Source organism: Coenobita brevimanus, chromosome 41 (assembly GCF_032717465.1).
Source record: "Coenobita brevimanus isolate Jiangsu-jjx chromosome 41, ASM3271746v2, whole genome shotgun sequence".
Lineage (NCBI taxonomy): Eukaryota > Metazoa > Arthropoda > Malacostraca > Decapoda > Coenobitidae > Coenobita > Coenobita brevimanus.
In genome coordinates, this window is record NC_136994.1 from 18,037,176 (window position 1) to 18,064,022 (window position 26,847).

General features: G+C 42.0%; 1 protein-coding gene and 1 pseudogene across 1 annotated transcript; both read left to right on the forward strand.

Moving 5' to 3' along the window:
* The first annotated feature begins 6,235 nt into the window (after nucleotides 1–6,235).
* LOC145397442 (high mobility group protein DSP1 pseudogene) lies at nucleotides 6,236–7,901 on the forward strand (annotated as a pseudogene).
* Nucleotides 7,902–12,836: 4,935 nt separating this feature from the next.
* LOC145397502 (polyadenylate-binding protein 2-B-like) lies at nucleotides 12,837–26,374 on the forward strand. Its single transcript, XM_080270568.1, has 5 exons — nucleotides 12,837–12,978; nucleotides 13,561–13,733; nucleotides 15,052–15,246; nucleotides 16,107–16,231; nucleotides 26,138–26,374. The coding sequence occupies exons 1-5, from the start codon at nucleotides 12,837–12,839 to the stop codon at nucleotides 26,166–26,168; spliced, it is 666 nt and encodes a 221-aa protein (XP_080126694.1). The 3' UTR covers nucleotides 26,169–26,374.
* The last annotated feature ends 473 nt before the right edge of the window (nucleotides 26,375–26,847 follow it).

Below are 26,847 nucleotides of genomic sequence, written 5' to 3' on the forward strand. Positions count from 1 at the left end.
CGTGTATGTGAGGCGTAAGCTAACGTGTCTGTTCGTTTGTATGTATAAGTATGCGTGTGTGTATGTGCGAGTGTGTGTGCGTGCGAGTTTGTGCGTGCGTGTGTGTGTGTACTATCAAATGGTGTGAATGTTGCCATCAAGTGAGTCTTCATTATTAAGAACCGCAGCTTGCTACTCTCTACTCTCTCTCTCTCTCTCTCTCTCTCTCTCTCTCGTTATTCTCTAGTTTTTGACGTAATTTTTCTTCCCTCTCCTTTCATTCCTTCTTCCTTCCTTCCTTCTTACCTTCCTTCCTTCCTTCTTACTTTGCTTGCTTGCTTCCTTCCATCCTTCTTATCTTCCTTCCTTCCTTCTTACTTTCCTTCCTTATCGTTCTTTACCTTCCAACGCTGTCCCCTCCCCTCCCTCTCTCTCTCTCTCTCTCTCTCTCTCTCTCTCTCTCCATTCAGTCCTTTCTAATTCAAACTAGTCCCTCAAATTCTTAACGGATTCTTGAGCCTTCCCTCCTTCCTTCCTTCTCTTCCTTCCTTCCTCCTTCCCACTTTCTTCTTATTTCCTCCTTCGTCCCCCTCCCTTCCTATCTCTTTCTCCTTCCTTCTCATCACGTCTCATTCTTCCTGCCTCCTTTATTTACATCCTTTTTTTCTTCCACTTCCTTCCTTCCATCCTTCTTTCCTTCCATCCTTCTTTCCTTCCTTCCATCCTTTCCTTCCTTCCATCCTTCTTTCCTTCCGTCCTTCCTTTCCTTCCTTCTTTCCATACTTCCTTCTATTCATCCTTCCTTCCGTCCTTACTTCCTGTCCATCCTATCCTACATCCCCATCTCTCTCTCTCTCTCTCTCTCTCTCTCTCTCTCTCTCTCTCTCTCTCTCTCACGTTTCGCGCCAAAAATTTAAAAGGCCAAATAACGTTTTCTTAGGCGGTTCGGTCGCTTCGTCAACCAACCAAAAGACAATTTTTCTATTTTTTGGTTAGAGAGAGAGAGAGAGAGAGAGAGAGAGAGAGACAGACAGACAGACAGACAGACAGACACAGACAGAACCAAACACAGACAGACCGACAGACAGACAGGGACACAGACAGACAGACAGACATGGAAAGAGAGAAATTAGTTTAGGAGGGAGGTAGATGAGGGAGAGGAAAGTTTTTGATAAAATAATAGACAGATGGATGGTGATAGACAGATAGATAAATGAATAGATAGACAGGTAGATCGGATGACAGATAGATAGGTGGAATATTGGAAAGCAGTGTTATACATACTTAAAATTATATGGAAAAAAGATTAGAGAGAGAGAGAGAGAGAGAGAGTATTGAATGAATGAAAAGGAGGGAGGGAGGGAGGGGAGAAGAAAAGACGGAGGGAAGGAAGGAAGGGGAAGGAGGGAAGGAAAGGAAGTAGAGAGAGTAAGAGGGGGAGAAAGGGAGAGAAAAAACAGAGAAACGTTAGAGAGAGAGAGAGAGAGAGAGAGAGAGAGAGAGAGAGAATACCTATCCATGAAATTTAAGATCAGCTGAGAAATAACGGTTATTATGTGCGTATGTATGTACTGCATGTGCGTCTTTTGAGTATGTACGTGTATGTATGAACGTATGTATGCGTAGAGAGAGAGAGAGAGAGGGAGAGAGAAATAGGCAGGTTGGTAAATGGACAACAGATAGCAAGAGTGATAGATAGACTGTTAGATAGACAGATTGGTAGATAGGTAAACAGATAGATAGTTACATAGATATACAGACCTTGTGATTCTTACTAGGCGGTCCAGCATTAACATTAATTGGACTTACTCTCTAATTACAGAAGTTTGAGAGAGAGAGAGAGAGGGAAAATTATATATTGCTGGTAGGAAGTTAGAGGGGAGTTAAGGAATAAAGAGAGGGAAAGAAAAGGAAGTTGGAGAGAGAGAGAGAGAGAGAGAGAGAGAGAGAGAGAGAGAGAAGGGGGTAAGAGGTGACGGAAATGCAAGTTAAGGAATGAGCGATAAGGGGAAGAAAAGAAGTTGAGAGAGAGAGAGAGAGAGAGAGAGAGAGAGAGAAGGGGGTAAGAGGTGACGGAAATGCAAGTTAAGGAATGAGCGATAAGGGGAAGAAAAGAGGTTGAGAGAGAGAGAGAGAGAGAGAGAGAGAACAATGCAACGTGAGACATGCATATCGTTATAATTAGCAAAGCTTAACTTTAGCGAATGCTGAAATAAGGAATACTACGATTTAGGAAGAGTTCGTTTTATTGAATTATTTAAATCGTCTACGGCCTTGAATAAAAAATTTTGTACTTACGAATAGCAATAACCAACTTAAGTCTATATTTTTACAAGTGTCTGCAAAAAATGGCTTCTTTCTTGCGATTTACATAAGATTTAGTTACGAAAGGAAACACACAGCGTCTGAATATGGTTATAACGAACGCAGAGGGTCGGAAGATACGAGAATAAGATCCGGGATTGCAGGAAAGCAAAGAAGCCTCATAGATCATTATGTAACCGGCAGTAGCCCTAGGTGGTATTCACAAAACCTCTTCTCATCACTGTTGCCATAATTATTACCGCTTTGTCGTAAATCTGCACGCTTATTTTAAACTATAATTTCAAATCTTAACTATGTCCCGTCTTAATCAAACGCTTGTGATGGGATTTGAACGTTTGAATTTGAAGTTGCAGTGGTTGGTTAGGTGACAGTTTAAGATTTCCGTCCTAATGTTGCAATCCGGTGCGTTTCAATGATATGGCAACAATACTGTGAATCATTACCATCTGGCACTACGCATCGTCTAAGCATAATTCATCCCGTTCACTCCGCGTCGTTTCGTAGCGTTTCATACTTCCCCGATTTCGGTACGAGAAACTTGATTATGAAACGCAAACCCAAACTGAAACGGAGAAGCATAGGGCATGAAACACTGCAAAAAAGCTGCTTCCTTCCCTCCCTCCCTCCTCTTCCTCCCTCCCTCCCTCCTTACTAAAAACAACTACAGCTGGATTTGGCATTTTCGCTACTATGATGCGATGCTATAAGGACGTATATTGCACGTTACTACAGAACTTTCCTCCCTATCCCCCATTCTTCCTCTCCCCCCTCCCTCCACCTATCTCTCCCTCCTCCCTTCACCCCCCCTCTCTCATTTCTCTCTCTCTTTCCTCCCCTCTCCCTACTCTGTCTACTCCTTCCTCCCCCCCTCTCTCATTTCTCTCTCTGCCCTCCCCCCCTCCCTCCTCCCCATCACTCCCTCCTACTGTATCTCCTTCCTCCCTTCTCCCCTCTCTCTTTCCTCCCTCCCTCTCCCTTCCCCCTCTCTCCTCCCTTCTCCCCTCTCTCACTTCTCTCTTTCCTTCCCTCCCTCTCTCTCTCTCCCTCCCTCACTCACCTTTCCTAACTCCCTTTGATTTATCTCACCCCATCCCATTCCCTCTCTCTCTCTCTCTCTCTCTCTCTCTCTCTCTCTCACTTTCCTAACCCTCTCATTTATCTCACCCCATCCCATCCCCCTCCTCTCTCTCTCTCTCTCTCTCTCTCTCTCTCTCTCTCTCAGTGCTACCTTGCGAGAGCTCGTGGAGTTAAATCAATATTTCTTGTGTTCTCCGCTCGACTCTCCATATTTACAAATCTTCTTTAGTTTAAATATTACTTAAGTTTTTTTTATCTACCAAACCAGACGAAAAAATATGAAAAAAAAAAAAACGAATTGGCTTTTTACATTAAGTCGCTATGGAGATTTTGTTACGTGCAAATTTTGGCGTAGGTGAGACTATGGCGGTTAAGGATGCTCCCATAGCACCTTTTCCTTTGCGATTTATTTTGCTTTTTACACCTTACTGTCCTCTTCGGTGCTACAGAAATCCTTCCACTATCGCCATACTCTGCATCAATAACATACAAAGGGATAATAACCAGTCATATCCAAAAATAAATCGCAAAGGAAGTTGTTACGGGAGAGAGAGAGAGAGAGAGAGAGAGAGAGAGAGGGGGGAGGCTATTTTCATCTGACAGAAGTGGGCCATTCCTGCATGTAATTATGAATCATTATCAGGTATGAATCTCCTTGGTTACTAGTCAAATTAGCCCTCCAATCTAGCCTACACAGTAAATAATTGTCCATACGATAATAGTTTCGAAGCCCGATTTTTTTTTTCCTCTTACGATAGGTTGATAAAATATGGGACCTAAAACACACACACACACACACACACACACACACACACACACGTAATTTTCTGTTTTTTCTCCAAGACACGAATTGAAACAGGTCGCAAACTCAAAGTCAACCAATTAATTTTTTTTTTGGTGGGGAGGAAGGCGTTCTCTACCTGGATCTGCATTTTCAAGTATTCCTCCAACTTTAATAATAATAATAATAATAATAATCCATATCCAGCATACTGATTTTATTTCTTTTATAAGCCCGGATCGAAACAAGCGTAGGGAAATGGATCGATGAAGGATGGATATATAGAAGATGTTTTGGGGGTATTTTTCTGGCTGCAAAGAATGAAATATGCTTCAAATTCAAATACAGTTCGTTTTTCAGTCCCCTTTAACCCTCTCATCGTCGGAACAGCTCTAGTATTCCGTTCCAGGTAGCATCATTAATTTATTCAGCCGAGAAGTGAGTCGTAGAAATGAAACAAGCAAAAGATAGGTAAATATGTCGCTCGAGATTCGTTATTCCCCAACACTCGCATTTTCAAACTCATCTCCCTCGGCTCTTCGTATTTCCTACCTGGGATGCTATACGCTTTCCGGAGACCCGCGGCAAATACGAAATATCCTGAGAAATGTGCGTAAATGATGGTATGCCCGGGTGTAATGTAATTTTTTTAATGTCTCCCGGACGGCTTGATATCAGACACCGCCATAATCGTCCCACACCTTTACTGATGCGAAAAATTTCCTCCAAATTGTTTAGATGGGTAGTTTTTTGTGCTATCCAGCGGTGGCAAGTGGGGATTATGCAACGGAGGGAATTTAAAGGGCTGTTTGCGAGGAGATAAAAGCCTCCACCTGGAAAAGCGCTAACCGGCATCTCGACAATAGCGACTTGGTGGTAGGGTTGCTAAGTCAGCGTATTTCTCGCTAATTTGTTACAATCACTTCTGTGTTAAGATAATTGTTAACGTCTAGCCACAAGATATTCAGCGATATTATAAATGTTTTCGCAACGTAGTAGCGATGCTCGTTATATTTTTGCACTTTTTCCTTGTGATTTCCTTAAGACTTGTGAAGATAGTGGGATTTTTAGCGATTTTTGAGGAACTTTAGCGACACTTATGACTTTGGATTTGGCAACTCTGCTTGGCGGGCTTCTTGCAAAATATGTTCGATTGATCTCGCGCGATGAGACACATTTCTTTTATTATCGTCCCTCCCTTGCGATCCGGGCTTTTATTTTCGCCATCCCCACGTCAGAGATAAGTTAAAAATACCCTTTTTGTTGGCGATGGCTTGGGAGATAATGAAAAGGGCATTGTAGGAGCCGGTTCAAAGTTAAAGTCAGGAATCAGTGGGCGGCTGACGTATCTGGTTAATTCCGACTTCCCGAGCGAGGATTCGAATAAATAAGATAATCTAAAGGGTCTCACATTTACGTATAATGAAAAAAAGATGGCGTATCATTTAGGCATGTTAATGATGTACTTGAGAGTGAATAGTTAAAAATAATGACAGATTGTAGCTTTTCGATCAGACCGAGGTGGATTATAATGACTGAGCCACGTCTGATTTTACAGAGACACTAAAGGAGCCAGATGGAGCCCCTACAGGTATGCAAGAAGTGTTTGTGGCCCAAGCAACTATAGAACCAGTAGGCGGGGGCTTAGAGGCGACATTACTCTCCCATAGAGACTCTTGCGCCTTTTGCTCTCATATATTTAAAGTACGTGGGGCATTTCCTACATTTCTTGCGTAATAAACCCATAATGAGCTCTGTCATAAGGCCGAAAACCAAGTGGAGGTGTAAAACATAAGCCTCTTGGCCTCCCTACGTTGGCGGTGCGTGCGTCTGGGACCAATGAAAACACGGCATTTTCCCGCGAACTTCAGTACAAAGCGGAGAAATGGCGGCCGGCACGTCACTTCCGCTGAATTCTTGACCAATCAGAATGCAGCTAGAGCAGAAGGGTGTGAAAAGCTGGGCTATGATTGGCTGAGATGGAGCAAGGGGGAGGGCCCAGGGAGGTTAGCGTGGCCCGGCGCGCAGTAACGGTCGTAAAGCGTCACTAGCTGGTCAGACGTGACAGGGGGAGGGTGTGTCGTTCCCCGGCCGCCATCGTCCCACATCCCGCCTCGTGAGTGCCAATAAGCATGCCGCGTGGACGACCTCGAGGCCAGGCTGTGGCCCTGGATAAGCCTCGTGGGAGGATGACGGCGTATGCATTTTTCGTGCAAACCTGTCGCACGGAGCACAAAAAACTCCACCCAGATGAGAACGTGCAGTTCGCCGAGTTCTCCCGCCAGTGTTCAGATCGCTGGAAGACCATGTCGGAGGCGGAGAAGAAGAAATTCCACGACATGGCAGAGAGGGACAAGGACAGATACGATGCTGAGATGCGGACCTTCTCCCCTGTGGTTGGTGGGCGTCGCGGGCGGCGTGGGCGTGGAAGCAGGGCGCCGAAGGACCCAAACAAGCCCAAGCGCGCCCTTTCCGCGTTTTTTTACTACGCGAATGACGAGAGGAACAAAGTTCGCGCCGCCAATCCCGACTTCAGCGTTGGCGAAGTGGCGAAGGAGCTGGGAAGGCAGTGGGGAGAGCTGAGCGACGCAGAGAAAATGAAATATGAAAAACTTGCTGAAGAAGATCGTGCCAGATATGATAGAGAAATGACCATCTATCGGTCTGGCGGCGCCTTGAAGAAGATAAAGGCCAGCAATGGTCACCCGGTGGATGCTACAGGAGATGACGATGAGGAAAATGGAGTTGGAGGTGAAGACGAAGAGGAGGAGGAAGAGGAAGAAGAAGAGGAGGAGGAGGAGGAAGATTAGAAGATGCCGGAGAAGGAAGAGGTGAACGACGAAGAGGACGAATGGATCAAGCTGGAGAAGAGGAAAGGGTGAAAAAGAGGAAACAAGAGGAAGTGTTGGAAGATGAGACTGCAGGAATATGCAGTTGTAAGAAGTGTTAAAAGTGAAAAGGATAATCTGAAAGAACGAGAAAGGACGAAGATGGTGTAATAATAACTAGAAAACTGAAGACGATAGAAAATAAGATAGAACAAGAGGACGAATAGAAGACGAATAAACTGACGAAAATGACGGTGAAGAAGAACTGACTTTAAGTTAATGGACGAACAATTTTGAATTTAGCAGGGAAAATTGTGACTAAATTTAGTGTTGGTGTTTTCCAGTTTTGTCCACAAAAAATGACAAAAAAAAAAAAAAAATGGAAAAGACAATGTTGATAAAACGTGTACAAACTATTTTTATATGGCGTCGGCTTCTTATTGTACATTTTAGCTCTTGGTAGTGTTTAAGTACTTATTTATCATGTGAGATAGATTTTTTGGATAGCGAACTTCTGACCATTTTTTTTTTTATAGTTTAGCTACGCCACATGGATATTTCACAAACCAAACCAAAGCTGAAATCATATACTTTTTCCTCTAATAAGGTTTGCGTAATATCTATAAATATGCGTAGCTAAACGACCCTCTTCACTCCGAGCACGCATTTTCAAGTTACTGCTTGACGATTTTAAGAGCTTGAGAGACTGCTAACGAGGGGGTGGGGGAGAAATAACCCTCATTAACCCCTTCATTACTAGAGGTCTCCAAAACTGATTAAAATCGTCAGGTGAAAAGTAAAAAATAATACGTACTCGAAGGGAAGGGGTTGGTAATTCCTCTTTTCTAGTAAACGAACTTTTGACTACTGTAGACCTACTTTTGTGACGCATTTAGGACACGTACTTAAAACCATTTCTTTCCAACCATTTAGTTTTATATTTTCTATCAATAAACCCTGTAAAATGACACTCACTGGTATAATTTAACCCTAATTATAGTTCTGAATTTGTAAAACTTTTAAAATGAATCTGAAAGCACGGATTTGAGTATAATGAAGGTTAGTATAATTATTTGTTGATTGAAGGTTAATTTTGATTCTGATACGTAGCCTTATTTATACCATATACTTAATGCCATGATATTGAAATTTAACCAGCATTTTGCGTATGAAAGCATATAATTACTTAGGAATATGATCTAACGACTAGGTACTGAAAACCAGAGAGGCATGATTATAGTGATAGCTTATCAGGCACGAATTACTGTTAAAACTGATTACGAGGTAGAAATCTGAAGTGTTCCATTAGTCAACGAATCGATAAAATAGTGACGCATCCACAAACGCGAGGAGGGAAAATTGCAAAATAGGTAAAATACGATCTGGCAAAGTTTGTATAAATAATAACCATCCCAGTCTAACAGGAGAAATACTGGTTGATATAACGTTTGAGTCACATTCATATCGAACACGCCTCACCCTCTTCAAATGGCTTGGTGGTCTTATCTTACTGATGATGATAAGGGGTCTGGGGAGATAAGATGCAAAAATAAAAAAAGACTGGGGGAGCAACAATCAGCCCGGCCGCTAAAATAACAAGCGGCCAATATTTTAGTGGTGACATGGTTGATAGCATTTCCTCTTGTTAAAATTATGATTAATGTAATACTTCACCTCTAATTCCAATTCATCTAACTTGTTTAACATACTACTGAATATAATTCACTCAAACTTAATTATATAGATGAGTAATTAAAATTAATGAGTACTGAGATGTCTGCTGATGAGTATAATTTTCATTCGTCATTCACATAGTCACATATCACTCATTCAATATACACGAACTGTAAGGAAGGATAAGGAGAGATGTTCGATAGTCATGGCTGAAAAGTTAAAATAATAATTTTGTTGTGAAGATGGCATCACCGGATGTAGCCATAAGTCAACGAGTTCAAGGAAACGTTCTTTTCAAATCATTTCAACTTTTCTACGGATGTAAATTGCGCCATTGATAGTCAAACTAAATTTAGGTACATCTTATGGAAATGGAGGAAATATTGGCAGTGATGACCGAGATATTTTGGGTATGGCTGAAATAATAAATTGGATTACAGCCTGAGCTAAAGTTAAAGGAACGAACTAGAACATACAAGATGGGAGGTATGGGAAATATATTCACAAACGTTCTTGAGTTAAATCGTGCGTAAGATCCCATGTTATACTTTCATCTTACTTAAACATCTATTAAAAAGAATACATGCTTGCTAGAGCGATTATTACAGTGAAAAATACGGCAAAACAGAAGGATTTATAGTAATATACAGACTGTTATGGACATTTGCTTACAGAAACTTTAAGACCTTTTATGAATAAGAACTATGCTCTGCGGGACGGATGCGGGGGGGAGGGAACAGGTAAGGAGAGGGGGGATAGGGAGAGACAAATGAAGGGAAGGGGGAGGGATACGATAGAGAGAGGAGGGGGTGAAAGAAGGTAGGGAGGAGAGAGGGAGAGGGAAGGGAGGAAGACAGAGTAATGGAAAGGTGGCAGATGGAGGGAGAAACACAAGGGAAAGAGAAATGGAAGGAGGATAGGGGGAGAAGTTGATAAGATGATAGGGTGGAAGGAGCGCGGAGGGGGGAGGTAGCCAGGGAGAAGGAGAGGAGGGACAGAATGGGAGACGAGAGTAACGTAAGGTGTGACTGAAAGAAAACGAGATACGAGAAAGGCGGGAAAGAGAAGGATGCAAAACGGGTGGAAGAGGAAATGGAGGGAACGGGAGAGGAAAGATAAACAAGAAGAGGGAAGAGAGAGCAGATGAAAGAAAAGGGATAAACAAAGAGAGGACGGGTAATGATGGAGGGAAGAGTTAGGTTGAGGAAAGAAATAAATAGTGGATGAAATGATGGAAGAATGAGCAGGAGGGAATAGAAAATTAAAGGAACTGAAGAATGGAGAAGAGAGAGAACAGGAAGAGGGTGTGGAAAGGGAGGAATGCGAGCCAAGATGGAGATAACAATAGACAAGGGATCTCCATGAGAAAAACGTACAATAATCGAACAAGTCGATATATTCCTGTAGAATATGGAAAAATGAGCGAAAATGGGCATTAAAAACAAAAAGACGAAGGATGAATCATGAGGCGAAGAGAAATTGAGAATAGGTATGTAAATAGAAAGGAAATGAGAACGTGGGATGAACCGCCATTAACTCGTCTGTTTACCGAGCTGAGTCCATGTTCAAGGGTATTTACATTTACAATCCGCTCTTTCTGGCGTCATGTGAGATTATTGGAGCAAGCCCCAATATATTCTATATCACCCATTAATTCGTTGTATTATCGTCTTTTACTAATTTCCTCGGATTTAAGAGGAAAAATCAACAACAACAAGAACGAGGTGGAAGAAAACTTTAAATCGCATTTGGTAGAAATTTAAGACACTAACGTAAGCCATTTTGGATATAGGTAATACTTTTAATTCTTGTACGTGTTTAGAGATAAAATGAAGTAAATGCAAAGAGAATTACTCGTTGTACACAATTTCAAAAAGAAATCGATATTATCAAATGTATCCAAAGTAAACACGACGAGAGAGGGAGAGAAAAGAGAGGACTAAGCAAAGGAATATATCACTTCGTATCGGCAAGATCCGACCTCAGAAAGTAAGAGTTTATACATTTTCCTAAAAATAACTTAACAATAAAGCACATATATTATCCGTAGACCCATTTTCACATGTATCTGCGTAATTGGTGAAGTATTTTTGTCGTGAGGAATTTGATGAGCCAGGAAAATTTGAACGCGCTTTCGGCTCTTGTGATCCTGTAGCAAATTATCCTTATTAAGTGTATTTTCAGGTAGATAAGGACGTTACATGGTATTTGGATTTAAAAGAGGGGTTGGTCAGTAGTGTAGTATTTTGGTAAGGATGATATAACCGGTGAAATTGTAAAAATCATGCCTCAAATTCGAGTTTTCTGATGTCGGTTCCTCCACGGGCAATGTTTACGGCGTCCCCAGCTGCTGTCGTCGTCACGTGTGTGGTGGGTTTAATCAGCCTCCAGTTGTGTGGCTAATTTGCCAAAAACGTCCGCGAAGAAGGTATCGAGAAGTGCCTGTTGTTACTGGCCTAGTATTGGGAATAAACCGGTTAGCAGTATTCCTTTCCAAGAGCCAAAAACCTGTGCAGACTGAGGGTGGAAAATTAGCCCCGGAATTAATGATATATCGCCTCCCCAGTGGGTGAGGTTAGGTGTGGTAATGATGAATTAAGTCAGGTAGTCTGCCAGTTATGTTTATCACGGGAAGAGTAGTGCAGAACTAACCAAACTTCAAACATTCTTGCAAACCTAGACAAACAGGTAAAATTTTGGAAGTAGGCTATTGTATGCACAACTAACGGACACTGAAGTAATATTCTCATAATTAAAAATGAACAATTCTAAGCATTTTGTCTATATAAGCAGAATAACAAATGCTTTTTTTAACATATTTAGTAATTAAGGTGAGGTGAGCTCCAGTTCCTATCCTTATCTCATTCTAGTAGTTCAGTTACTCTTCTGGGAGCTGCCTAGTAAGGGCCAACCAGCCTACTGCAGTTATCTTCTTTTCTTATATTCTTATATTCTATCATTTACTGCATGTAAATTGAACAAATCAGAATTTAATATTGATGCAAAATCTCTTAGAGCTAGGAGCTGGACAGCCCCTTCCGTCATTATTTACTAAGTATATACCGGTACTGTGTTAAAAAGTGCATTTGTAACTGATATTTACAGTAGAGAAATATATTAATAATTTCAGTATCTTTTAGTTGGTATAATTCCAAAATCATACCATCAAATCAAGTAAAGTTTCTGATAGCCAAGGTTTTCTGTATGGCATGTTCTTACTAACCAGACCAAACTAACATTAGACCAAGCCTAACTATACCCTGTTTGATTGACTTGTGCAGCTGAGATGTATGGGGCAAGTAGGGTGTGTTTGAATTGCGGCTGCTGATTGGCCGCCGATGATTTAAATCTACACCTCTTCTTATTTTTTCATTCATTCATTGCCAGACGCCATGTATCCTAAACGGGGTGGCCAAGGGCTGAGAGTTAATTGTTTTACAGGGAGGGGCACTAATCCTCCACCAACCCCACTTGACACGTAGGGATGCCAACAGCATCTGGTGTTCCCAGGCGGTTACCCATCCATGTACTAACCAGACCCATATATTTATTTATTTTTTTAATTGCCTTCAGTACAAGCAGCCTGATTAAATATGGAATAATTTCTGAAGCTAAAGAGGTCAAAATTAGCATTAAAAGTTTACTGTTATTAAAGAAAATAAAACTTGATTATAAAGTTTTATAAAACGATGAGTGATGTTTGAAGCAAATTATCCACCCACGTCCGCATGTTGCACTGCATACACCCACATCCGCATGTTGCACTGCATACACCCACGTCCGCATGTTGCACTGCATCCACCCATGGTGTACACCTATGTCTGCATGTTGCACTATAACATCCACCTCTGGTGTGCACCTATGTCCACATGTTGCACTACAATACATGCCTGCATTTACTTCAGTGACATAATTGGTGACCAATCAGCAGCTGCGAAACAGACACGTCCTACTTGTCCCATACATCTCAGATCAATCAAATAGGCTATAATATACCCTGACTCTTTCGGCCTAACTTATGGCAATTGACTGATGGGCCCGACTGTCCAAAATTGCAATATCATCATCATCAAGCCTAACCTGACCCATCCCACCCTGACTCTAGCCCTCCATTAAGCCATTTTCCCAAAGTGTCCAAATGTTGCTCAATTTTTCGCATTCAGAATTCGAAGATGGACCAGGAGGAGCTGCAGTATGAGGAGGGTGTGGAGGGAGGGGAAGGAGGGGAGGAGAGCTTTGCCGGTGGGGGCGAGGACGACCACCAACTCAACGACACAGACCAGTCCATTGAAACAGAGCTGGAGGCCATCAAAGGTATCAAAGGTGCCACACGCTGACTCCTTGTTTGGGCGATGGAGAGTTTTTTTTATAATTTTTTTAAAGCAAAGTATATTAGGGGAAAACTTTCGGTAAACATGAATTTTTAGCCCAAAGGCCTGGTTAGGGGAAGGCCAAGGATGAGATGGAGGGATGGAGTGAAGAGGTATATGAGAGAAGGGGATGTGAGCTGGGAGCAGGGCATTGAAATGGCGGGGACAGGGTGACATGGAGGCGATTTGTTTGTGGCCACCCCTTACGGGATTAAGGTGTCTGGTAATAGATAGATAGGTTATTGTTATTATTATTATTATTATTATTATTTTATACTGTTTTTTGAATTGGAGGGATCTTGAGATATCACTGTAAGTTATGATTATAGTTGTAAATAAGGAAGGAAGATTATTTAGCTCATAGACGATCCAAGCTTGGCCCAGTACTGTATCACATGGACTGTGCATTTCAGTTAGGTTAGGATAAAGCAGGTATGCTTAGATTAGGCTGAATTAGCTCACCTTAGACAGATAGAAGACAGGGCTGGGGACTGGAGAGTGCAGCATGTATTTTCTGCATCAACAGCACGTGTGAGGGAGATGGAGGAGGAGGCTGAGAAGATCCGACAGATTCAGAGCGAGGTTGACAAACAGATGAGCATCGGGTCGCCCCCTGGTGCTGCCGGGGCAACATCGCCACTGAACATGTCCCTGGAGGAGAAGATGGAAGTTGACGCACGCTCTATTTATGTGGGAAATGTGAGTCATCTTTGATCTTATGCTGTAGTAGTACCGATAGCCATGTGGAGCGGATGGAGGGTGAGAGACTGATGAGGAGAGTGTATGTAAGTGAAGTGGAGGGAGGGGAGAGGAGGGGGAAGCCAAGGATGAGATGGAGGGATGGAGTGGAGAGGTATATGAGAGAGGGGGATGTGAGCTGGGAGCAGGGCAGTGAAATGGCAAGGGACAGGGTGACATGGAGGTAATTTGTTTATGGCCACTCCTTACAGGATTAAGGCGTCTGGCAATAGATAGATAGATGTATAGTACCGGTAGCATATTAAAGTACTGGGTATTTTTAACTTTGGCTCACCATGGCTCCATATTTTTTTTCCAGTGTGTTCTATGACATTTTCTGATCAAATTAGGGGGTTTTCTCCAAGGCATTTCCTTCTTAAATGCACTTCTTGGGGGGTGTTATATTTATCCTGAAAATACATTGCATAATTAGCCTGTGGTGTAAAGGTTTGAGTGCCTCTCAGGGTCAGGACCAGTGGCAGTTTGGAGATACTGTAGGTATTAAGAACATTACAGTGGGGAGTCTCTTGGATGAAGAGTTTTAACCTGTTCACTATGAGATAGGTGTCTGTGGATAAAGTTTTGAAGCCTTTCACTGTATTGGGACTCATCCAGAATCATCATCCTGCAGTAGCAGGAGCAAAAATTAAATATTATATTTGCTGGTGTAAAGTGAGGTGTGTGCGAGATGTGACTAGTGATGAAAGCAATAAGATGGAGGAGGATGGCTACAGTCATCCGTGCCCGCCATCGCTCCGCAGTGATGAGTAATCTTCTCCCTGAAGGCCACATCTCCTTTGAATATTTTCAGTAATATGATTATTGTTAGGTGTTAAAAATATGGTGTAGTGTTTGTTAGAGTAAGTTGATGTTTGGTTGATACTTCAGTTGCCTTAATATAGTGTATTCTGTACTGTACTGGAAACAAACTAATGGGGCCCATTCATACTCTTCCCCTCCCTCTTCTACCCTGGCCTACCCTTCCTTTCCTGCCATGTTTCCCCGCTACTCTGTCACATCCATCCTACTTCCATCCTTCTTTGCCTGTCCTCACCAACATTTTACTTCTCCATCCCCTTACCACCCTTCCCTACCTTGTCATCCTTTTCCATGAGTTTGGACACTCTTTTAACACCTGTTTCAACTTAAAATACCTGCATATCCTTACTGTAATTTATCTTGTCCTCCACTTTCACATACTCTGCCATGTCCAATCCTACCCAACCCTGTCCCTTCTCCACCTAACCCTATCCTTCCTCCACCTAACCCTACCACCCAGGTTGACTATGGAGCAACGGCAGAAGAGCTAGAGCAACATTTCCATGGCTGTGGGGCCGTCAACCGTGTCACGATCCTCTGCAACAAGTACGATGGACATCCCAAGGGATTTGCATACATCGAGTTCTCGGAGAAAGACTCGGTGCAGATGGCCATGGCACTGGATGAGTCACTATTCAGAGGACGCCAGCTTAAGGTTGGTGCAGGAAAAAAGTGAAGGGAATATAGATACAGTAGTAGAAGGTGGAGAAAGAACACCTAGTAAAATAGAAATAGCACACAATAGCAAGAGACGAATGAGGAGAGTGTATGTGAGTGAGGTTGAGGAGGGGAGAAGAGGGAGGCCAAGGATGAGATGGAGGGATGGAGTGGAGAGGTATATGAGAGAGGGGGGTGTGAACTGGGAGTAGGGCAGTGAAATGGCAGGGGACAGGGCAACATGGAGGCGATTTGTTTGCGGCCACCCTTTACGGGATTAAGGCATCTGGCAATAAATAGATAGATTTTTACTTAACAAAGATTACAATTCCCTTTAAGCTCAGTTGATGCCAAGTGTAGCTTAGTCAGATTGGAGGGCTGATTTGACAGCTAACCTTGGAGACTCATTTCAACATTATAACTAAGGCTTATCAAACTGTGATGGTATTTTAGTTATTATAGTGGCCTAGTTTTGTCAGGGAAAAATAAACGATGTATTCCATCATAGTGAAAAATTTGCATCACTTCCCTGCCACCTACTGTGTTGGAACTTACTGCATGAAATATTGTAATGTGATGGGCATGTTGAGAGGATGGAGGATGACAGTTGGGTGCAGATGAGTGTGAACATTGAGGGTAAGGTTGTGAGAGGCAGACTGAGGAAGACTTTAGACAGGGTCAAAGAGTGTGGCCTCAGGGATAATGGACTGAATAGGGAGGCTGCCAGAGATCTAGCAGCATAGAGAGCCACCATTAGGCCACCAAGACCAACACATGCAAGCTTGGTGGAGCCTTTATAGACAAAACAAAACGAATGAGAGAGAGGGAGGCATATCCAGTACCCCGATCATTTTGCAGGTAATGCCAAAACGGACCAACAAGCCCGGCATCTCAACCAGCAACCGACCCCCTCGCGGCATGAGACTGGGACGAGGACGTGGCCGTTTCTACTCCGGATACCGGCCCATCAGACGGCCATCAAGGTGGGTACCCTCGGCCCCAGTCACTCAACGCTCTTTTGTTTCCGCTATGGAGACATGTTTTTCAGCCCTGTCCTTTTTATTTTCTACTCAAATTTTCCTCCTTGGTTTTAGTCTTGTCCTCTTTCTCTGCTCTTAATTTTCTTTCTTGAGTGCTGTTTTTATCCCTGTCTTCTACACTGGTTTTATTTTCTCTCAGCATTCATTCCCATCCCTGCCTTCCTTTTCTTCCACACAAATTTCCCTTTCGTTCCGCAAAGCTCATTAGTTTCCATAGTGAATACCATGCTTTTGTCGCTGCTCTTATTTTCCATTTAAATTTCTCTACACAGTTTTGTTTCCTTATACAGAGACACTGTGTTCTTATCCATCCTCTTAGCTTACATACTCTAATTTTCTTTTCTTCACTCTTGCTTCCTTCTGGTCATCCTCTGTCCTTCTTACAAGTTTTCGTGTTACGCATCCTTCTTCCTTTTTTCCTCCTGATATTTTCCTCCATCCTTGCATTTGGTTTTTAATCGTCTCGGTTTTCTAACTTGCAGACCTACGTTTTCTTTCTTATATTGTCTTCCATCTTTTTTTTTTTTTTTTTTTTTTTTTTTTTAATAGCCTCCTGTCCTGAATATAAGCTTTGTTATTTGGGGAGGGGGTCCATTTTTATTAATTTAGACTGTCTGTGGACATAACTTTTATATCCCAATACCCTTCTTGTACCCCAAATTTCTTTCCACGTCACCTGTACCCTTTTTCAAATCTAAATTTCCCCTCACTTCTTAACTCCTGCTTCCTCCTTCCCTGATTTGAAGTACTGTGTTTGTGTGGCAGGTTTATTTATTATTTAATGCTACACCTTTTCTGACATAACTTGCTGGTCTTGTAGGAAGCTTAAATGACGAATCGATGAATGTATAGAAAATTCTGTGGACACTAGATAATTCCCCTGCTTATTTTTCCTTTTCCTGTTTCTCGGTCCTACCCAACCCATATGTTGGTGGAAAGTAGGGTTAGGATGAAGGTGATACATGTTTTGCTGTGCCTTTAATATGATATGAAGCACCGAACAGCAATTTGTCGTAGAAAGTGTGCTGTTGTTAGTGCACAGCATCACTATTCTTAAATTTCTGTGGGCACACAAGTAGAACAGGAAGATGCCTAAGTCCATACATATAATACCCCGTGGGCCGCAGCCGCCTTTCTCCTGTGGTGTAGGAGTTAATGAGGCCACGTGCAACACAGTGATGGCAGTTGGGTCACAGAATTCCTACATCAGTAGGAACATGAGAGCATTTCAGCTCCTACCTCCCCATTTAGGTTTCCTGTATGGCAGACTGTTGTGTGCATTGTGTCTTCTTCACTTCCAGGAGTCAAACATTACGCTTGTAAATGCTGTGTAGAAAAAAAAAGAATTGCTAACATGTTACAGTATATAACGTCAAATTTTGGAGAAAGGATTGGTAAACAAAAAATTTTTAAGTTATCAGAGTTGCAACAAAAATGTATTTAAAAGATCCAAAAGCAGGTACAGGTACTGTACTGTTGTTACAGTACATTTGTATTGTCAATATTTTACCTGATATGTTCGTATATTTGTTTTCATACAATCTGTAATTCATCATATTCCTGTGATGAGCATATGGTACACATCTGAAGTTGTTTTTTCTCATTGCTGATGAATTAGCTACCTCATACTTGCACACAGCCTGGTCAGCCAGATGCATGTCTCCTAAATTAACCAAAATAAAGTAGGTAATACAGTACAGTCCATCCTTAACATGAAGGGGTGAAAAATGGTTTTGAGTCAGAAATGAGTGTTTGTTTTTGCTTATAACTGTTTTCAGCCTCTTGTTTCATCTCTTGCATAGAAAAAGTAATCCTACATGTTTAGAGGAGCGCCTGTACATATGATGTCGGTAAAAGAGAAGGATTGATATTTTAAAGCCATTTCAGCATTACACTTGTCATACCTGACATGAAAGGATTGAATTTGCTGGCGAATCTCTTGAGTGTGTGGAAGAGTTTTGTTATTTGGGAGACATGTTATGTGCTGGAGGTGGGGCTGGAGCTAGCTCTGTGGTTGGAGTGAGGAGTGGTTAGAAGAAGTTCAGAAGCTGTTGCCTCTCCTGACTTTGAGAGGGCTCTCCCTCCATACTCAGGGATCTTTGTATGCAGCATGTGTTAGGAGTGTAATGCTGTTTGGTAGTGAGTCCTGGGCAGTAAAGGAAGAGGATATTTGCAGGCTCAAATGTACAGAAATGGCAGTGATTAAGTGGATGTGTGGTGCATCCTTGAGGGCAAGGCCTGGGGGGACTAGGTTTACGAGAGTTGAGAGGTAGGATGGGACTGGGGTGTATTGGTGTTGTGGTAAGAGGTAGATTGAGATGGTTTGGGTATGTGGAGAGGGTGGGGGATGATAATTGGATGCAGAAAGTGAGAAGTGTTACTGGTGGTGGTAGGGTAGTGAGAGGTAGACCGAAAAAGACCTGGGATAAGGTCATTGAGTGTGACCTCAGGTTTAAGGGACTAAATAGAGAAGCTGCCAGAGATCGAGCAGCATGGAGAGCCACCATTAGGTGACCAAGGCCAATGCATGCAAGCATGTTGGAGCCTTCTAAAACAAAAACGAGCACCAGTAATGCTGAGTGTGTAAATGTTTAAGAGTTTTTATGTAACCTTGTGCATCATGATTCACAAAGATGTTTTGTAAATGAATATATCAAAACATTAATCATCATTCTTTCCTCTTCCTTCTGCCTGTGGGTGACTCCACACTGAGTGACAAGCCAAATGGTTTCCTGTACACCGGGAAACCATTTACTTTGCTGGGTGGTAACCATATAACCAAATTATGGCGCCTGGTGGTTTAGTGGGTAATTATTGCACTCCAGTCGGATTGAGCCGGTGAAGGTTTATATCCAAGGGGTGGTTGGGGTTGATTGCTCATGTAATGCCACTCAAGGATGAGTGAGGCTGGTCACTCTCATCTTAAATGTCAGGACCAACTGCCTAGCCCCGGTCTCCTACGTTCCTCATGGGGCAATGTAGGATTGGATGATGGTTGGATTAATCATCATCATCATCATCCTAACCCTGTTTCTCATGATTTATATACAACATTATCATATTGTAGGGAAAGGGGAATTATGTGCATGAAGGAATATTAATTGGTACTGTCGTCTCTTGCCATATCTCAAACCAGACGCCATAATCCTGTAGGGGATGATTGTGTAAAAATCCCACCATGTTGCCTTGCCCTCCGCCATCAGGTTGTCATCCCCCCAACCACTATTCATATAATACACCCCATCTGTCCACCGCATCCTTGGTCTCCCTTTCCCTCCATTGTCCTCTGCCTGTCTAGCATATGCAGTCTTCTCACCCGAACCCTAATTCCCTCATAACATGTTGGGTGAAGTAAGATACAGAAGCAGAAAGTACAAGATTAAGAAAGCCTTTAACAGTATGCCCATGGTGATAGTCATGTGTGTGTGTATGTGTGTGTGTGTGTGTGTAACAAAATGGTGTACAGTATGAGGTTTGGTTTGTTTGTTCTGTGTGCTTCTGTGCAGTGTCTAATTTAAAGTTTTGTCAAGGGTTTCAGTCAGGGTCGTGTTCCAAGTGGCTATGAAATTTTGTAACTCTTCTTGATCCATCCATCCATTATCCAATCCTATGTTGCCCCACCTATCTATCTACCTATCTATTGCCAGATGCTTTAATCCCGTAAGGGGTGACCACAAACAAATCGCCACATGCCACCTTGTCCCTGCCATTTCATTGCCCTGCTCCCAGCTCACACCTCCCTCTCTCACCCATCTCTTGATACTAAGTTTTTTCATTCATCATCTAATCCAGTGTTGCCCCGTGAAAAACGTAGGAACACTTGATACTGACACTTATTATTATTATTATTATTATTATTTTTTTTTTTTTTTTTTTTATGTGTCCGACTCTGGGCATAGGCTTCACAGCCTGCTATCAAGGCCCAGCAGTCCTCCTACATATCATACACCTCTACATGTCACCACTTCGGCGCTAACACCCACCGTCCATATTGAATACATGCTAGGGCTGTCTCATACAGGACTGGTGTATTGGTATTAGCGGGGGTATTTTTACGACATGTCGGCGGGTCTTCTGGTAGATCAGTAAAGCCTGATTTAATCTGGTCATTAGTCCTAAAATCACCAGTTTTTACAAAAGAATTCACTAGTACTGGAAACATGATTGCAGGTTTACAGTGATATCAGTTGTAATAACATTCGTATCAGTTACAACAATAAAGGTGGTCCTCCCCTAACGCGGGTATTTGCTTCTGCACCGACCTCACATCAGGCAAATATCGCGTTAGAGGGACTTTTAAAAACCCCTATTTCTTTCTGCACCTCTGTCCAAAGTCCACTTTTTCCCCTCTTGTGGTGCAAATTCTTTTTATATCCCCAATTTAAACCTCCGAAAAGCATTAATATGGTTATACGAAATACATTAGGTTAATAGGACTTTTTTATTTATTGCACCTTATGTGAGGAGAAGAGCAGACACACGTCGCCGGAGATGAGGTAGAGAGGGAGAACACGAGGCAAGCTGAGGAGGATGGTGTGGGTAGGAGTGGGGAACGCGGGAGGCGGGAGGGAGGTAAGGGGCTCCTGATTGGTTGGGTGGCTGGGAGAGCGAGAAAGGCAAAGTGTGATTGGCGGGCGATGATGTGAAGTATCGTGAGGCTGCGCGACTCGCACTGTGTCACAGCCCGCCCGATTCAAGTTACTTCGTTACGCTAACAGTTCCCATGTTAGAATGTTTATTTCCTTCTGCAAAATCATGCCGTTAGAGCAAAATCACACTACAGCAAACCGCGTTCAGGGAGGGCCATCTGTATTTGTATCAGTTGTAATAATATTCGTATCAGTTGTAAGAATATTCGTATTAATTGTAATAATATTCGTATCAGTTGTACTAATATTCATGCCCAATACGAACTTCGTCTACAGATTGGCAATAGCTAGAGCCACTAAACAGGACCCCTCTCAAGATGGTAGTTTCCTGGGAAGGGGTTTGAACCACCTATATAAGAACAACGGGAGTAAGGAGTCTCGTGGATTGTGGCGGTCTGTTATACCCTAGGCCCTGGGTAGGAAAACCAGTCAAAGCATCTAGGAAAACCAATCAAAGCATCTAGGAAAACCAATCAAAGCATCTAAGAAAACCAATCAAAGCATCTAAGAAAACCAATCAAAGCATCTAAGAAAACCAATCAAAGCATCTAAGAAAACCAATCAAAGCATCTAGGAAAACCAATCAAAGCATCTAGGAAAACCAATCAAAGCATATAAGAAAACCAATCAAAGCATCTAAGAAAACCAATCAAAGCATCTAAGAAAACCAATCAAAGCATCTAGGAAAACCAATCAAAGCATATAAGAAAACCAATCAAAGCATATAAGAAAACCAATCAAAGCATCTAAGAAAACCAGTCAAAGCATCTAGGAAAACCAGTCAAAGCATCTAGGAAAACCAGTCAAAGCATCTAGGAAAACCAATCAAAGCATCTAGGAAAACCAATCAAAGCATCTAGGAAAACCAATCAAAGCATCTAGGAAAACCAGTCAAAGCATCTAGGAAAACCAGTCAAAGCATCTAGGAAAACCAGTCAAAACATCTAGGAAAACCAGTCAAAACATCTAGGAAAACCAGTCAAAGCATCTAGGAAAACCAATCAAAGCATCTAGGAAACATCCAGTTAAAGAATCCAGTCAGAGAAGCTAGGAAAACCACCAGTCAGTTCATCAGGATTCTTTGGTCTCTGTTTTTGTTGGTTGAGGAAGCTCCCTAATACCTCCTCCTGTGATTTATTTTGTATATCGCACCTTACTATCCTCTTGTTACATAAATCCTTCCAATATTTCCATACTCTGCACAAATAACTTGCAAAAAGATATAAGCCAGTTGTGTCAAGAAACGAATCACAAAGGAAGATGTGTTAGGGTGCCATTGGTCTGAATAGGTCCGTGAAACCCACAAGATTGTTTAAATTCTGTTGAAGTGCTTACTGGTAGTCAAAGAAACTATTGCAGATAAGGTGGTGAGGGTACATGGAAGGAAATATAATGAGCCTTGCTGACTTTCCTAAATGCATTACAGTAGGCATTACAGACAAAACCACTGTGTAAATCATTTCAGGGGCAGCGTCTGTTCAGAAACCGTCTCTTAGAGTACAGGTTTCATATGTGAAGGGTGCAGCCTTTAATAACCTGATTCGTGTTGTTGATATCGTTTATAAAGGCTCCAACATGTAGTTTAGTTTGGGCTTAAAATAGATACTCAGGCTTTGATCCATACTCACTGTAGTAAGATTGTGATGTGCCACTATGAAGAGTCAGGGCGTTCTTTTATTTCCCTAGTGATGATCTCAGTTTCTCATCATTTAGGTCAATTCTCATTTTTAACTAGATGTTAATGTCAGGAGTTAGAGTCTCTATTTTATTCATTATTTTCACTTAAAATGTCAGTGTCATGGCATGAAAGTGATAGGCCAAGTCACTGTTATGCCAACAACACTGGGTATCCTCTTATTGATGCAAACTATGTCAGTATTTCAATGATATAAATAGCTTAGTAACAGGAGATTATTAAGGAGTAATATGCAGAACGAATCACTAAAGAGAATGTGTTACAAAATCTACAAAAGCACTTTGGAAATGACCCTGAGTTTTAATGCTTCAGTCTTGTTGATGGTGTACGTTTTTTCCTCATTAATTTCTTGAGTGTTGCAGCTGCACGAGGCTTACATGGAGGAGTGTTAGTGCCAACTTTAACATATGGATGTGAGACTATGGTGTGGCATGAAAATGAAAAGTCAAGAGTGAGAGCAGTGGAGATGGGACTGCTGAGGAATGTATGTGGAGTACAGAGGGTGGATAGGATACGAAATAATGTTTCGCGAAAGATGTGGAGTGAGGAAGTCTGTGGACACCAGAATCGAAGACAGTGTACTGAGATGGTATGGTCATATGGAGAGAATGGATAACAATAGAGTGGTGAGAAAGGTATATCTGAGCAAATTTGAAGGAGGGAGGAGGCGAGGTAGGCCAAGGAGAAGGTGGAGTGATGTGGTGGATGAGTGTGTGAGAAAGAGAGGTTTGGAAGTCGGTGAGACTAGGGGACTGATTGAGCTGGCTGGATGAATGTAATGAGAAGTCCATTATCAGGGATTTTTTACCCCTTTTTAACGTTACAGCGTTCGGATTGACTCTGTCGGATACATTTATGTAAAACTACAAAATGTGGTGAATGTTTCTGGCCTATCTGATGGAGTCAGGATTTCGAGGGCTTGAATGGTGAGCGAATGAAATTGTGGCCAATTGGATTGGGCAGACTTTGGCTGTCTGAACACTGTTACTGCTCACCCTGCCCTAGAGTGGGAAAGGAGGTCTGGATTTTTTTTTTTTTTTTTTTTTTTTCCCATACAGTCCATTGTTGCCCCATCAAGGGTAGGACCCTTAGATTAGGATATTGATCTCGACACTGGAAGTACGATTCTCTCTCTCTCTCTCTCCATTTTCTGCGTAAATAATGGCCATATTAATACAAGCTAGTGCAGTGGCATCAGCAAGCAAAATTTTGATAAACCCATAATTATTGAATGTGCTCAGCCTGCATCCCATTTTACAGGATGGAGTCATGAGTGATACAAAAGATCTGACTTATTCCACCAACATCACAGGAGTTTGAAATTGCCCTGAAAAACTGGGAGCTTGTCCACACCTCGGCGCTCCCTCAGTTTTAACAGTTTAGCCCTTATAGCCGCCACCCCCCCCCCTCCCATCTGCTCATCCTGTTTTTATTGATTGATTCCCTCCATGCCCACCCTTCCTTCTTATTTTCCCTCCCTTTTATTTTCCTTCCTTCTTTTCCTTCCTTCCTTCCTTCCATCCTCCACTCCTACAGTGATTCCTTTCCTTGTATTTCTTCTTCCTTCCTTCATTTCTCCCATTCCTTAGATCCTAAAGCATTTCATGTACTTTGTAATCTCCTTCTTTCCCCTCTTCACTCCTTTCCTGCACTTGAACTTTTCTCCTTCACATACAGTACTCTTGCCACACTTACAGTTTTGATTTCTTTTCTCATCCTTACAGTAATTCAGTCCAATAAACACTTCATGCTGCATTTTTTTCCTTCCTTCTTTTAGTCCTTCCCTCGCACAGGCACAGTTTGCTTTTATTGTGTGTGTCTGGGTTTGATCTGTGAATCCTTCAGATGGAAGAATTATTTCCACTAAGTTGTGTTTATTGAGAAGATACAACAATGTTAGTCTGACTTGGCCCATCATAGGTTGTATTTATATAAGAGTTCACGGGACGAGTATGTCTGCTGTACGGAACCACATTTTCAAGTTACAATTTTGAATATTTACACGGGTGTATATACTGTATATATGCCTTGGAGGAAGGCCTTGAGCTCTGTATGGAAGGTTCAGTGTCCCCTAATGCCTCACCTAAAATTATCCTGTTTTCAAGATAAAAAGGAAAATTTTGCATAGGTAATAGACAAACACAAAAGTAGTCACCTGGTACTCCCCCACAATACTGTCCTTTGGGGTTCAGGGTAGTGTGCAAAGCCCCTGACCTGCAAAAAAAATATTCTAGTTTTCAAGATATTCTCCTAGAATGGAATTTTGTTTGCGTGTGTGTACTGGCTCAAGTTAGATTATAGGCACCACAGGAATGGCACGTGGGTGTTCGAGGAAGGGACATCCCCTGATCCCTGACCTCACAAGATCAGGAAATAAAACTTGTATGTGCATAGGCAGATCCAGTTAGGTCAGAAGCACCATAGGGATACTGGGGAGGGAGCACAGCCCCTGCTGTGACAAGTTTCCATGGAACGTTATTCACAGGGATGGCCTGACCAGGTACCCCCCTATTTGTTTCTGAGTTAGTAAAAAAAAAGAGTGGATCCCCCGCAACCCCCATAAAAGGAGAGGTCTCCGTGAGGACAAAATATTTTTTTTACATTAGTTTAGAGAGAGAGAGAGAGAGCACTCCTGCTACTGGTCTGGTCAAATTAACTTCAGATGTCATCTATCGGCAGATGCCTTAATCCCATAAGGGTTGGCCACAAACAAATTGCCTCCATGTTGCACAGTCCCCTGCCATTTCATTGCCCTTCTCCCAGCTCACACCCCTCTCTCATATGCCTCTCCACTCCATCCCTCCATCTCATCCTTGGCCTCCCCCTCCTTCTCCCCCCCCCTCCACCTCACACACTCTCCTTGTCAGTCTCTCACTCTCCATCCTCTCCACATGGCCAAACCACCTCACTGTGTTTCTCCTAATGCTGAATGGGTTAATTAGTTTAATGACAGTTAAATAATGTCTATTTTCTTGTCAGCAATAATTCAGGCTTGGGTACAAGTTCAGGTGACTACTTGAGTACTGTACAAGTGTTTTAGTTTTGAAAATCCCAAGTACAAGTATTGAAAATTTTTTACTTGATTACAACTGTCGAATCATGTACTTTATACGATGCCTGTTTAGCTGGTCAAACCATAACACTAAGTGGATCAAGTTGGTCAAAATTGTCCTTACAACCCCCCCCCCCAACACATACTCCTCGGGCTATCGCTGGTTGTTCATGGTGTTGTGGTTACACCAAAACTTGCTTAACCACAAACTTGCTGGGTAGTATGGGTAGTCTTCTATAAACACAATTTCCTTTTGTTGGTATAATTCTTCGTCTCATTTTTTCCTTCCTTCCTACAGTACTCCTTACTGGTTTTATTTCCCCTCTGCTTTCCTTCAGTTCTACCAGTCTCTCTACAGTCAATGAAAAAAAAAAGATAAAAAAATAATAATAATATTCCTTTCCATGCTGCCCTCTGAGACAGTGGAGATTTCATCAGCTTTGTCATTTCAGGGGTCGGAGATTCTACTACAGTCCCTATTGAAGAGGCAAAAAAAGAAAAAAAATGAGGGACAAAAAAAAAAATAAAGGGAAAGAAGTGGGAGGAAAAAGAGGGAGAAAAAAAAAGCTCCCCACAAAAAAAGGTTTTAATTCGATTTGCAGGTAAACAGGACGACATCACTTTTTTTTTTTTATTTTTTTTATTAATACTTTTAGGTACCACCAAATTATTTTACTCACCTTAGGAGGAATCTCCGAAAGCGTTATTTAAGGCTCTATGTAACCCTGCTGTTCAAAATCTCAGTGCTGTACAGTACAAACTCACAGATTCAAAGAGCTTCGATCTGAAGGCTTTATGGAAAAGGAAAATTTTAGAATGTAGAATTATAACCAGTGAAAGAATATGTTTGTCATAAGTAGCTTACTGTACTATTAACACCAGAAAAGTACTGTGTATAGTTTATCTAATTAAGTATTTTTCTGGGGATGGAAGGGTGGGGGGTCGAATATGCATGTGCGTGGGCAGTTGATACCCAGTCATTTGCAGAAAATATTATGGAAAGATGATGTGTTTGGCAGTTGGACTGTTGGATTTGATAGGTTGTACTGTACACTATACGAAACCCCTTCACTTCAATATATTCCTGTAGAAGACTTAATGAAGGCTATACACATATCTGGCCTCTCAAGCTTGGTTTCCTAAGTTGAGGAAAATCATCTGG

Excerpts from the sequence above, each read along its gene's own strand:
- LOC145397502 (XM_080270568.1), top strand. The coding sequence starts at position 12,837 with ATGGACCAGGAGGAGCTGCAGTATGAGGAGGGTGTGGAGGGAGGGGAA. Across the intron at positions 12,979-13,560 it reads AGAGCTGGAGGCCATCAAAG|CACGTGTGAGGGAGATGGAG; the intron begins GTATCAAAGGTG and ends CTGCATCAACAG. Across the intron at positions 16,232-26,137 it reads CCCATCAGACGGCCATCAAG|GGGTCGGAGATTCTACTACA; the intron begins GTGGGTACCCTC and ends TTGTCATTTCAG.